Genomic DNA, 13,086 nt, shown 5'->3' with positions numbered 1-13,086 from the left:
CTGCCTCAAAAGCAGAGCATTTACTGTATGTGTTGATGCTGACTCAAAGGAAGAAAACCACACTTTCTGTATCTTGACAGGACATCAGAGTTCTGAAGTTTTTTTGCTTGCATGTGGATGTTATAAATAAAACTCTGTCAGGAAAAAATGCTTTATTAAAAGTTATCTCTCATTTTTTAAAGTGCTGTCTAATTATAAGCTTAACTTGAATCTCCTGAATTCACAAATTGAGGACAGGAATTAAAACTGATATTATTTCATGTTAAAAAGGGAAATATTTTTTTTAACTTAACGTTGTTCAAATTCTGATATGCTGTATTGGCAGTCTTGCAAAACTGTACTTGGCCTACTGTGATTAGTGGGATCTTTAATTGCCCACAGTTAAAGCGCATGTTGGTAGGAGATGATGGTAATGCAGACCAGACAGAAAAACATTTGCCATTTTGCAAAACTGATGAATACAGGTGCATTCACATGAATTAATTGGTAATGTAGGAAGTGGTAACGTGCCAGTAACTAACTCATGTGTCTTCTTCCATTTAAGGTATCTAGTGGATAGTCGCTGGTTCAAACAGTGGAAAAAATATGTTGGTTTTGACAGCTGGGACAAATACCAGATGGGAGATCAGAATGTGTACCCTGGTCCTATTGATAATTCTGGACTTCTCAAAGGTAACTGCATCCGATTGTGTAATAAGCCAACACTAAATATTAGTGCACATTTGTCACAGATTATTCATCGTTTGTACTTGATAGTGTAAATGAGTCTCAGTATATATGAAAGTGAAATTTTTTGGTTTTTTGAGACCATGAACTGGAATAGATTCCCCTAACAAATCACAATTTCATAAATGAAATTATTGGAACTTCTTTGCAATGGTAACAATATTTAATAATGTACAAAGTACTAGCTTATAATATTTTGGGATACTTTGGGAGTTGAAATTTAGTTAAGTAGACAGCCTGAGTTCAGTAAGTGTGGTTTTGGTTTGTTTGGGATTTTGTTTTCTTTGGTGGGTTTTTTTTTTAGCTTAACTAGATTGGTTGATTTAAGATAACATTTTTAAGTTGAACTCTAAAATTTCTTTTTGTAAATGAGCCCCAAGCCCTTACTCTGAATCTGGAACATTTGAAGAAGTAGTATTATGCAGTTCAGTGATAATATAAAGTGGTATGAAATGATAGAGGATAATTTTCTAATTTTACGGTCTTCTAAGTATGGTTAAACTCTGTTGCTGATATGATTATTCGGGTTGGACTGACTTTTGCTGAACTGTACTCAGATTTGTAGACACAGGTCTTGGAATACTTTCCCAGATATTTTAATCTTTAGGTCAAATTGCATATTTAATATCCAGTATTGAAATACCATGGAGCTATTAACATTTAATCTGCAAAATTCAGTAGATACAAAATCTAGCAGGTAATTGGTTTCCCTCTTTGCAGTTAAAGGTAATATAATAGTACTGCGCAATCTGTTTGCACCTAGTAATAAGAAATTTTATAGCTTATGGAGTTTATGATGAACTCTGACTTTCTTCATTCAAAACTTCTCAACTGTAATTAATATCTCATTATTTTACAAGTTAAATGTTAAAGGTAATTGCCTCTTTCATAGGACTTATCATACCATGTTGGACTAGTTGTCAGTGTGAGTGTGCATATCTGACAGTGACTAGTATCATTGCCTTCAAAGAAGGTGTGTATTGTCATATGCATGTTCTCTTCCGTCCATGACATTAAAGGTCTTTTTGCTCCAGGTGAGTGATGTGTTTTGTTTTCTGAAATGTGAGGATCTAGATATTTTGTACATTCTTGCAGTAAATCTTGCAGTGGGGCAAGAATGTTCAGGTAATCCTCTTCAGTTGCAATCAGATGTGTTAAGAAAGTTGTATCCTCACTGTGGCAGCATCAGCTTATTCTTTGTTCTGTGTCTACCAACTTAAAAAAAAAAAAGGGGTGATTTCTAAAAGAACAGAGTACTGTGTTAATTGATCTCTATTATTTATATCTTGATCTATATATATATACTCAGATTATGTTTTATGTTACTGTGGATATGAAGCCTAATACATTAGGGTTAAGTTTGAGGTAATTTTAGACATTTTGCTAAAAGCTCCTGAAAACCTGTGTGCTGTCATTTTGACACTGCTTATTAATATCCCTTTCAAAACAAAGACAAGGTCAGGGTTTATGAACTTTACTTTTGGCTCATTCATTGTTCTAAAATGATGGATCTGCATTGGCAGTGGTACAGTTCATCCAGCTACTGTCTGACATCTACTGTTCCTGTGTGAAGGCAGTTATAAAATTAAGGTCATATGTGCTCAGCAAATAGTAGCTGTCTCCTTCAACTGCAGAGTAGTAGTCCTCTATACTAGGTTTCCTACGTAGCAGTAATTGAACCTTAAAAAACTTCAGTTTTAATCCTGTCTTTGACATGTAGTATGCACTAGTTACTCTCATGCTGTCCTCCTTAAGTGTAAAGCCTGAAAATCTGCTTCTGGTTTAAAGAATGAAATGGGCATGCTTTCTCAGATGTTCTGAAGTGTAATGGAATGATAAGGAAAACTATTCTTAAATCCAAGAAATACTGATTCCAGGAAACTGAATTAATATTGTGCCTGTATAACTTAAATGCTGCTCTCTTATTTCCAGAACATTTGGATGAATTGGGAGCAGTGAAAAGTAACAGGTAGAGATTCTCAGTAAATCTTAACATTTGCAAAAAAAAAGTTGTTAAATGTAGTAGAATACAGACATGCCATCTTCAAAAGAAGAGATACATAGTCGACTTTAGATTAGCAAAGCAAGTACAAGCAAGTAGTTAAAATAGCTGATTGTTCAACAGTGTTGAATATGAGAGAATGAGTCAGGGTACTTTGATGGAATAAAGTTCTGAAAAAAACTACGCTAGGAGCAATGTTGGGGGTTTAGAAAGATGTAATAGAATCCAGATTAGATCTCACTATAAACTGTAGCACTGTCGGATCAGCGCAGAAATACAGGATAAACCGTTTAAAAAGTTGCCTAAGATGTGTTTGTGAACTTTTCCCCATGTTTTGCTTCTGGTTGTAATGTGTGCTTGCTGGCCTGTTGCTGGGTACTTCCAAATGAAAAGACAACTGCCCTAAATTGTCTGAGGCTAGCAGTGGCTCGGATCTGGAATTATATTTTACACATATAGAGTAGTTGCTGTCTTAATGCTGTAATAAGGGTTGAATGAAAACGAAAAGCATGCTACTTAAGAGGTTGCCAAGTTGTACTTTTTTCAAATGCTGCATCTTGCTGTCCCCATGAAGAATTTTATGAGGACTGTGTTTCCAGAGCACGTAGAATCCTTTAAGTAGGAGGATTGTGCCATGTTATTTTCCCAGCCTGATATGGAATGAATGACTTCAAACTTTGTCTTTGATCTACTGTAACTACCCATTTCTGCATTTTCAGTGAAGGATGCAACTGTAGCATGAAATGGAAGTATCCATGGTGATGTGGGATTATGTGTGAAGTGGGTGGAGAAATGGATTGGTTTCTCTAAGGCTATGATGGTGTGCGATAACAAATTAGGCACTTAGCATGAGGATATGGAGTTGTCACTTGGATTCCTGAGTGTAGGAATACTACCTATAATAGGTGTGCTATGCAGGAAGTGAGTAGTTTGCCTAGTTTGAGAAGACTTTTGCTTTGAATACTGTAATACTGGGAATATAACTGACTCAGAAAATACATCTGTTTAATGTATGATACATTAAGAATGCAACAGAATTACAATATGCAAGTAAAATATCTTTCTCTTTTAGATGGTGATTCTCAGTCTCTCAAGGAACATCTCATTGATGAGCTGGACTACATCCTTCTGCCAACTGAAGGCTGGAATAGGCTAGTTAGCTGGTACACACTGATGGAAGGTCAAGAGCCAATAGCACGCAAGGTACTCTTAAATAACCTAGTGGGCTGAACATGATTCGGATTAAGTCCTGTAAATATGCAGGTGCTGCACATGAATTTATTAGAAGATTGTAAGTCCTGGCCTATGATAATCATATAGACAACTCCTGCTTTACTTGCTTATAGATACCTAGTTTTTGTTAGTATTAAGAAACAAGGATCAAAAGGATATAACTTTTTTTTCCTCTGGAAGTAAACTCTAAAATTTCAAGAACTTGCATTAGGGGCTTTAAAGTCTATTAGTGCAAGTGATTTTGTAATTGGGTATAAAACCCTAAAACTGTATTGACTGTATTAGTGAAGAGCCTAGCTCTAATGATGTTAACTCTGGCAGAGTAATTGGTAGTTCTTTTTCTGGTAAGCAAAGTCTTCTGTGCTCAACAGATTGCTAAGGGATTTTTTCTTTAAGTAGAAAGCTTACCTCAGCACAGGTAGCAGTCCATGGCATTGTCAGTACTGTGACCCTCCATTAGTATGATATACTTAAAAATTAACATGGAGGACATACTATCCTTCTTATTAAGGTGATGTGACATTTTACCAGTTTATTGGTCATACAGTCTTTTTTGCTAGTATTATTTCTTAAGATTTTCAGGCTAGGGACTACAGTTACATCCTCACTGTAGTGAACTGTGTAAGTTTTAAAATACATTTTGCTATGTTCGCAACTTCTGAATTTACCATTAGGACACTTGCGGTGGTTTGGTTTTGTTTTGTTTTTTTTTAATTCCTGAAGAACTGCTGAAGTAATATGATTACAGTTTAGTTTGATATGACTTCTGGTATAATGTAACTTTTTCTTCTATTACATGATTATGGTCTGGCTGCATGCATGCTGGCCTCTTACTTGAAGTCCGTTGTTTTCAAACAAATGCCAGATTTAGTTATAGAAGAAATTTGCTGTCTTCAGGATTCATTTGGGCAGCAATAGAAGTAGCTTTTAACATTCTTTTTAACACAATAAAAGAGGGTATTTTATTTTTTTTTTGTTTGTTTGTTTAAGAGACATCTGTGGAGTGTCTCTTTCTCTAGTTCTGTAAGAGGTGAAATCTGTTAAAATGGCTTTGCTTCTTTGAAGATACATGTTCTCAACTTGTTACTGTTTTTCCTGAAGAGGGATTTCAGCAAACTGAATGCTCTTCCCTCATCATGGTGAAGTAAAACTTCTGTCATTTTTTTCACTTTGGGGGTGAAATATAGGGAGAGAGAAGGGAAATTACAGTAAAGTTGCCTTCTATGTGGAAAGAACTAACTGGAAAAACACCTGGAGTGTAATGAGCGGCCATGTAAACTGGCATGGCTTCATTGTTTTCTGCCAGTATGAACAGTAGCTCTCAGAGATGGGTATTCCAGTTCAGAACTTTTCTTTCTGATACTTTTGTCAGTTGTCCATGGATCTTTCTCCTGTCTGTGTTAGTGTTTTTTCGTAGAGGTGGGATGACACTTATTTTTCATTCCTTTGGTTACATCAACTTTTTTTGAAATTTAGATCCAAATTTTAAATTGATTTATTGTTTTACTTGACCCATGTGAAATGACATCATAACTTTACGAAACAGAATGTAGCAATACTGCCGCTAGAGTGTCAGTTTTATTCTCAGAGATGCCTTAGCCATACCGCACAGTTTTGTTGACAGCAACTGTTTTGTTGTTACTACACTAGGTAGAAACCCTACTAAGCTGCTCAGATGAAGGTGCATTTTTATTTAAATATCATGGTTGGCACTCATTACAGCTAAAGCAAACTACCGAGCAGCAATGAAATCATTCCCTGATATTTTTCTTTTTCCTATGGCACATGCATACGAGTTATATTTATACGGATCTCTCCCAGCAGTTAGCTGGTGGCTTTTTTTTTTTATTACCGTATTTGTCAGATGTATCACATATCAGGGCAATGGGCAATGGTTATTTTTGGAACAGTCTACATGACTAAGTACTGCAGTTACACTTTGGAAGATCAAAGGGAAAAACATTTAAGAGGTGACCCTGAATATTTTTTTCTGCATTTTACTTTTATTAAAAACAAAAAAAACTAACAACAAAACATTTATACTTAACTATTTTTAATGGGTTACAGTAAAGAACGGAAAACCCTGTAATGAGTAGGTGAAATTTCAGATTAATATATTATCAGAATGTATATTTGTAGGTTTTATTTAAAATATTTGTAGGGTTTATTTAAAAATGTGATATCCTGGTTTTATTAGCTTGTATTGTTTTTATACGTATTCTTTAACTGTGAAAACTAGTTCGTCATGTTTTGAGCAAGTGGCATGCAACGAATATATTTTGAAATAAAAATAACATTTGGTGGGTTTTATCTTTTGGGTAAGCATGCATATTTGTGATTCCCACTGTTCTTAAAACATTGAAAGTCGTGGTGGTGTTATACACAGGTAAGACAACATAATCATGCAAAAAATTTACTTTTTAGTTTGCTGTATTTCTAAAAAATTATAAAATAATTTTAATTCTAATTTTTTATGTTTATTAAGTTTCTTACATTCCCAGAACTTCAATTTCTTGAAGAGTTCTCAAAAGTATTTAAAAGTGTGTGTATGAAAACGTGTTTGGACTGACACCTGATCCCAATCTGTTTTTCAGGTCGTTGAACAGGGTATGTTTGTAAAGCACTGCAAAGTAGAAGTATATCTAACTGAATTAAAGCTTTGTGAAAATGGAAATATGAACAATGTTGTCACACGAAGATTTAGTAAAGCTGATACAATAGGTATGCAAACTATTTTTTAAAATACACGATTGTTACTTGTTTAAATAGTACTTGGTAGCAAGTTCTGAATAAACAGGTCTCTAGGTGAAATGACAGATGGGTATTGTAACCATTAAAAAGGATGGGGCTAACTTTGGGTTAAAAATTAAAGTGAAATAGTTTGGAATATTTAGGATTTTTAATACAATTTTTTAAAAAATATTTAATTGTGAAGTTTTATCTAGGGTTCTGCGTTAGTAGAAGTTTGTGATTTTCAGGAAGTGTGATGTTTCTGTTTATTTTATTGGCTTCTGTAGTAGTTTTTCTTGGCTTTTGGTGTGCAAGAAGTGTATTTTTTTCCCATGTGTTGCTATTAGTGTCTTTCTTTAGCCAAGCCTCTTTAGTCATATAATAAGAGGAGGGTATATTACAAAAGACAATGATTAGTTGAATTTATAAATTAATGGCTATAGGTGACCTACAAAGGCAGTATTCCTTGGGTTGTGCAGTGGCAGGCCAGGCACAATCTTTTACAGTAACTGAGTCCTGTACTAAACCTTTAATATACCTGTATTTGTAGTTACTGTGGCTGCTCTTTGAGTCATTGTTTGAAACCATATTTTGGTAACATTTGTCTCTGAAAGTAACAGCCAGAATATATGCAAAGATATTACTGATCATATAAGCTCCATTTTTGGTGTATTTGTTATGTGTATGTGAGATAAGAGCCTTTCAATCAACTGTATTTGTGCAGTTAGAACTGTACTTTATGTCCTTGGCACTTTATGGCCAGCCATAACTCTTTGTTTACATTCTTTGACAACAGCAGTGTTCTTTCAGATTTCACTTCTCTTTACATTATTTGTAGTGACTTAAAATTGCTGCCTTCTAATTCTTTGCAGATTTTGATTGCTTTTAAAACACAGTCATTTACTTTATAATCATCTGCTTGTATTAGAATAAAAACTTCAAAATTATGAAGTCTGTCCTTGAAACAAGGCTTTGGTGGTGTATGTTAATTGGCGTTTTCAAGATCTGGTTGAACTTGGGAAGTTGTACTTCAGTATTCTCTAAGCAAACTCAGAAACTTGGAAAAAAAAAAATTAACATTATCCCTTCCTGAAGACTAAATACAAGCTATTTTGCAGCTATAGTGAATTTAACTGTATCATTGGAGTTATAGGTAATTGGTTAATTTCTGATATTTTCTTTCTCTAATCAGAAGTAGGGCAGTTTGGAATGACTGTTACTGTTTTCTTAGCAGAGAGAGAATTACAATTACAAGAAATTTGTCATAAATTGTAATGAGGAAGAGTCAGGGTCCCTGGCAGCCCCTTTACTGACACTGGCCTTACTTGCTTTCATGACATATGAATGATATGCTCTTGGAAGCCCCTTTCTGGAGCTGAAACTGCTTATGCAGAGTACTAAGCAGGGCCATTCTATCTTATCTTAGAAGAAGAGCTAGAAAGACTAAAATCACTTTTAAGAGTAAAAAAAATAACTGTTCTCTGATTATTTTTTTTTTTCCTGTTATCCATTGGTAAAACTGGGATTCGTCCTCCCCACTGCTGTCCTTACCTCAAGTATATTTAAGGTAGTTCTGGAATTCATCAATATGTAGCAGAGATGCTCATTAGATCAATAAATAATGTGCAAGAGGAATCTTGCAGAATCTTGATTATTTTTCAGCCTTCCTTGTATATGCCAGTAAGGGATGCATTTTTGTTATGGTTGCAGAAGACTTGTACATAACAGTCAGTATCAGCCCCACTGAAGTGAGTGGACATATATGGTACTATGGTCTTTTCAATAAGTTTTAATTTTTCTACCCACCATCACTGATTAAGTTATTTAGTGCCATCAAAGGATCAGTATGACACCTTCCTTAATTTAGGTAAACAGAAAAAAATTTGGAGCACCTTAATATTGTAAGCACAATATGATATTTACCTACTGGTCTTCAAGGAATACTTCTGTTTTTCCACTCAAATGGGAACTAAGTTAAGCTGTATGTCAATAAGTTAGTACAAGATAGGAAAAAGTAATTCTAAAGAACAGACTTAATAAAGACAGTCATTTTCTTGGGGTAGTACTAGACACATCAGGTGTGTTCTTGGGACTCTCCTACAATCAACTCTCACCTTGAAGGCAGTGCATATTAACTTGGAGACTGATGGCTAACTTTTGGGGCAGGGGTGAAGTGTTTAATTCTTAAAAGAAAATAAGCTAGATGTAGTGCAGGCAGCATTTCAATCTAGGTTTTGTGTTTGATCTTTCTAGGATCAGGGCTTTTGAGTGAAAATGAGTTAATGATCCATTCAGGTATATTAGATATATCACAGTATGATAAAACAAAGTCATTAGAAAATGTGTGTAGGCATTTTCTGTCTCTGTTCAAGAGTTTCACAAGATTACAGAACCGTCTGTAGCCTCTGTTATGGATGAGTAGGGATCAGGTTGTGTCTGCCATGTCACAAAACAGTTCCAAAACTGAGCTGGTAAACTTTGTAGGAGATGACAGCAGTAGTTCTGCATCTAATGGACTTTTGCTAGTAAATTATCTTGACAAATGGCTTTGATTCATCTTTCCCTTTTATTTGCTGCACAATACAAGAATGCAAAACTTGCCACCCTTGAGGGACAATTTGTCCTGGGGTCTGTGACTAGCCTTTCCCTTCTTCAGGAAGCTGGGATTACTATTTCATAGTACAGATTAATATGTTACTACAGTTTCCTTTAGCCAGTACTTGTGGTAGCACTCATCCTAAGGGAAGCCAGGGTGTATTTCTATTAGCATTCACTGGATTTCTCCATCATCTTGTCAAGAGTCTTCCACAATGGTCAAAAGTCTTGCAAAATAGTACTTTAATCGCGCAGCTGGTTTCTTTTGGTTGGTTGGTTGGTTGGGTTTTGTTTGGGTTTTTTTTGGAGGTGGGGTTGGGTTTTGTTTTTTTTTTTGAGGAGCCATCTAATTTTTAACAATATAGGATACATCTTGCATGGGATCCATAACCTTTAACTCTCAATTTGAGCTGTCTGAAATTGTGGCTATACAGCTGATGGAGTGAGAGGCATTTTTAAAGGGCAGTTCTTCCCATCTTTTTTAGATGTCATCATAGTACTATTCATAACATATATGGGGTGTAAATAGCACTACTAGATGAGGACCCTGTACACAATATGCCTCAGACCATGCCTGTTTGAATGTAGAGTTTTCATTCGTACTGGAACAGATATGTTCGCTTTAGATCATAAGCCAGAACACGAGCTCTTCAGTGATTCTTGAGGGGGGGAGAATCATAAAGTGTGCATTGCTTACATTCATGTAGGTATGTAAAAGAACCTTAGTTTCACAGTCTCAAAATTACCATAATAGTCAAGTTGCTGTTCCCAGACTCCTGGAAATATTGTGTACTCATCTAATAGCATTGATGCTTCCTGTCTCATAGCAGTCCTGTTGGTGAAGCTGGAATATGTTAAAACTTAGTACTTGCAAAGAATATGAGCTGCAATATGCAAATAATTAGTTATGATATTAGAAAAATTATTTTGTATATTTGTTTAGTGAAAGCCATTGCTAAATCTGGTTTTTATTTTCTTTTTAGAATGTTGCTGACTAGCTTCGTTCTTACATTCAGATACAGTTACTTGAAATCATTGGCTCAGAATTGAATCAGTACATGATTTTTTTAGTTTATTTTTAAAGTCAATAAATCAGGTAACAGCCTGTTGCACTGTTGATGGCACCTACCTTGCCTATGTATCGTCTCTTTTCGAAAAGCAGATGATCCAGTCTAACTCTTGGTTTCATACTAAGATGTGTGTTAAGTAGGATAGAAAGAAATTGTGTACAGTTGCCTACAGTATCTACAAATTTTATATTGGCCAGTTGTAATGCATTTCACAAGCCAACGGCTGGATTTTGATGAAGTACATTTCAAGCTTCAGGTCTCATTTTGACTTTTCATATTTAACATAGCAGAAGAGAAAATAATGGTCTTAAGTAAAAGGGAATGCTAGAGGAGATGACACACTGGTGTTTTATCCTGAGATTTCAGGGGATCATCTCTCAAAGAGCTTCCAGTGCTCATTTTTTGAATTGTGTCTTCAGTGATCATCAGGAATAAACAGTACATTTCTTCACTGCTGTTTTGTTTTTTGTGTTAACTGCTATGAGACTTGGCTGCCATGGGCCTTTGTGAGTATACCAGTTAAAGAAAAACCCCCATACCTAAGGTTGCTATGGTGTAGCACTGTACATATTAGATCAAATTAAAGAACTCTTTAATAAACTCTATTTTTGTATAAGGAGAATGGAGTTGATTATGAACTTCTTACATGTCAGGTGTAGACAGTAGTTATGCTACCTTAAAATTTTGTAACATTTTTTTCTGTCAAGTAGTGTACAAGCTGGTAGACCTTTTTATGTTAAAACTTTCAGGAGCATAAAATCTTACATGATCCTTTTAATGTAAATTTATGCACTCCAGTTTTACAAAGTGGTCATTCATTTCTGTAAGCATGTACATTAAACTTTGTGCTTATAGATTTTGGTTAGTGCCGATTGCACTGGGATATGTGTAGCAGAAGAGTGAAAACCAAAACCAGTTTGATTTAGAGAGACAAACCGAATGAATTGCACTCCCTGCACCTGGTTTTGCTGCCGTTCTCACCCATCCACACTCCTGTGTTACCACACTCTGGGAAATTAGTAGATGGGTACCTCCTGTACCTGTTCTTATCAACTTGTCGTCATTTGGTCTGCTTTGCTAAGAGGTTCAGGAAGGAATAAATTAATGCTCTGGCTGTTTATATTTTAAAGGCAAGGGAACTAGCAACTTCTTGCTTGAACTACAACATGGTGTAGTTGCATGGCCGTTTCTACATTTTCATTAATATTTTATTTTAAATGTAAGAAAAGATAGGTGATTCTGATGCTTTATTTTTATTATTCTTTACACTGTTTGCATAGTGAAATGCTAAACTTGTGTTCTTTCCCTTTCAAAACAGATACAATCGAAAAAGAGATAAGAAAAATCTTCAATATTCCAAGTGAAAAAGAGACCAGATTGTGGAACAAATACATGAGTAACACTTTTGAACCTTTGAATAAACCAGACAGTACCATACAGGATGCTGGCTTATACCAGGGACAGGTACAGTACAATACTTTTTATATGTTGTCTTTGGTTTTCCTTATCATGAAAATGTAACTGTACCCCATGAATTTTCCTTCTTTTTAAATGAAAATTGCCTCCTATTAGATTGGTTAGGGATAGAGGATTTTATAAACAGGTTCACCAAAATAGAAGTAGTCTTTGAGTGTATTTTTGTGATTAAAGATGAGTTTAACTCTCCTGGTGAATTAAAAATAAATGAATGTAATGCTTCTGACTTGGAGTTTGGCAAAACCTGAAATAAGAAAAAAATAAATACTCCTATGATCTGGAATATGTTCCTAAAATTAAACCCAAAATTTGAAGAACTTTTTAGGTACTGTAGAAGAATAATGTCTTCTACTCAACTTTTCACTGTCCAGATTTTAGAATTTAAGAAAAAGTGAAAAGTCTTCAGGTAGAGATATGGAGACAAAAAAGCCTGAAAACCTGCTTTAGCATGAGGCTCTATCATCACTTTAAAATCCCTTTCTGGGAGATTTTCTTACAAGATACTTTTTCTACCTTTTCTGATTAATGTAAAGAACAAATACTGGATGTTAAAGCTACAGAAACAGAAACATGAACTGCCTGAACAATTGCATCATTGGAATAACTTTTCAGATTATTACTTTGGTTCTTTGTCTTCAAATAGAATTGGGTATTTTTTCAACAGCTGTAGTTCATGCTGTCATGCTACAAACATGAATACATGAAACTCATTGGTAGCAATTGTAGGCAAGATTGTATTAAGAGTATTTCCTTTTGTGTTGAAATACTTGACTCTAACCTGCTTACAGCTGTATTTATGCTGTGCTTCTGTTTTCTTTTATGGCATTAAAGGTAAGTAATCAGTGAACCAAAATAACAGCTTGAGCTATTGTGCCCTTTAGCTTCATGCTGCATGCACTCAGGTGATTTTAACAATGCAGAGATCCTCCTGAAAGAGCTCCTATCTCCCATTTGTGTCAAAGATGTAACTTGCAAATTGCTTCTATCCCAGTGAAACATTAACCTTGAAGCAAGCATGGTCTCATATAGCTATAAAAAGATCTCTAGGTGACATCTGTACTTTCAGAAAAACAAATATTGCTCAAAACCAAGTTTAACCATGGTTTCTGAAAATGCTACATGTGATAGACCATGTGTCAGGTGCGCTTACTGACACACAAGTTTGTTATTTTTCTTGCGAGCCTCCTAATCTAATAATAGTTATTCTGACTATTAAAGTCCATCTAACCTAGTAGTTGTTCTTCTACTGTGTAA

At 35.0% G+C, this 13,086-nt stretch overlaps 1 protein-coding gene across 13 annotated transcripts in view; it reads left to right on the top strand.

The window, feature by feature from the left end:
- Positions 1 to 13,086, top strand: part of USP15 (ubiquitin specific peptidase 15) — a 60,319-nt gene that overhangs the window by 16,330 nt on the left and 30,903 nt on the right. For 10 of the 13 annotated variants that reach the window (XR_009724747.1, XR_009724748.1, XR_009724751.1 and 7 more), the window contains exons 2-5: positions 545 to 672; positions 3,801 to 3,931; positions 6,556 to 6,682; positions 11,675 to 11,820. Coding sequence is in view for 7 of the 13 variants with exons in the window: in XM_061348530.1 (XP_061204514.1) it covers positions 545 to 672; positions 3,801 to 3,931; positions 6,556 to 6,682; positions 11,675 to 11,820 (532 nt within the window). In the remaining 6 variants the exon portion in view is untranslated. Of the gene's footprint in view, positions 1 to 544; positions 673 to 3,800; positions 3,932 to 5,003; positions 5,932 to 6,555; positions 6,683 to 11,674; positions 11,821 to 13,086 lie in introns of those variants that run through there. The other 3 variants (XR_009724752.1, XM_061348522.1, XM_061348523.1) reach the window with 3 other exon arrangements.

Source organism: Neopsephotus bourkii, unplaced genomic scaffold (genome assembly GCF_033783945.1).
Source record: "Neopsephotus bourkii isolate Nb327-2 ecotype Australia unplaced genomic scaffold, CSIRO-AGI_Nbou_v1 NB_359, whole genome shotgun sequence".
In the NCBI taxonomy this organism is placed as follows: Eukaryota; Metazoa; Chordata; class Aves; order Psittaciformes; family Psittacidae; genus Neopsephotus; species Neopsephotus bourkii.
The sequence above is the reverse complement of the archived record's forward strand: the minus strand, read 5'-3'. Positions and strand labels throughout refer to the sequence as shown.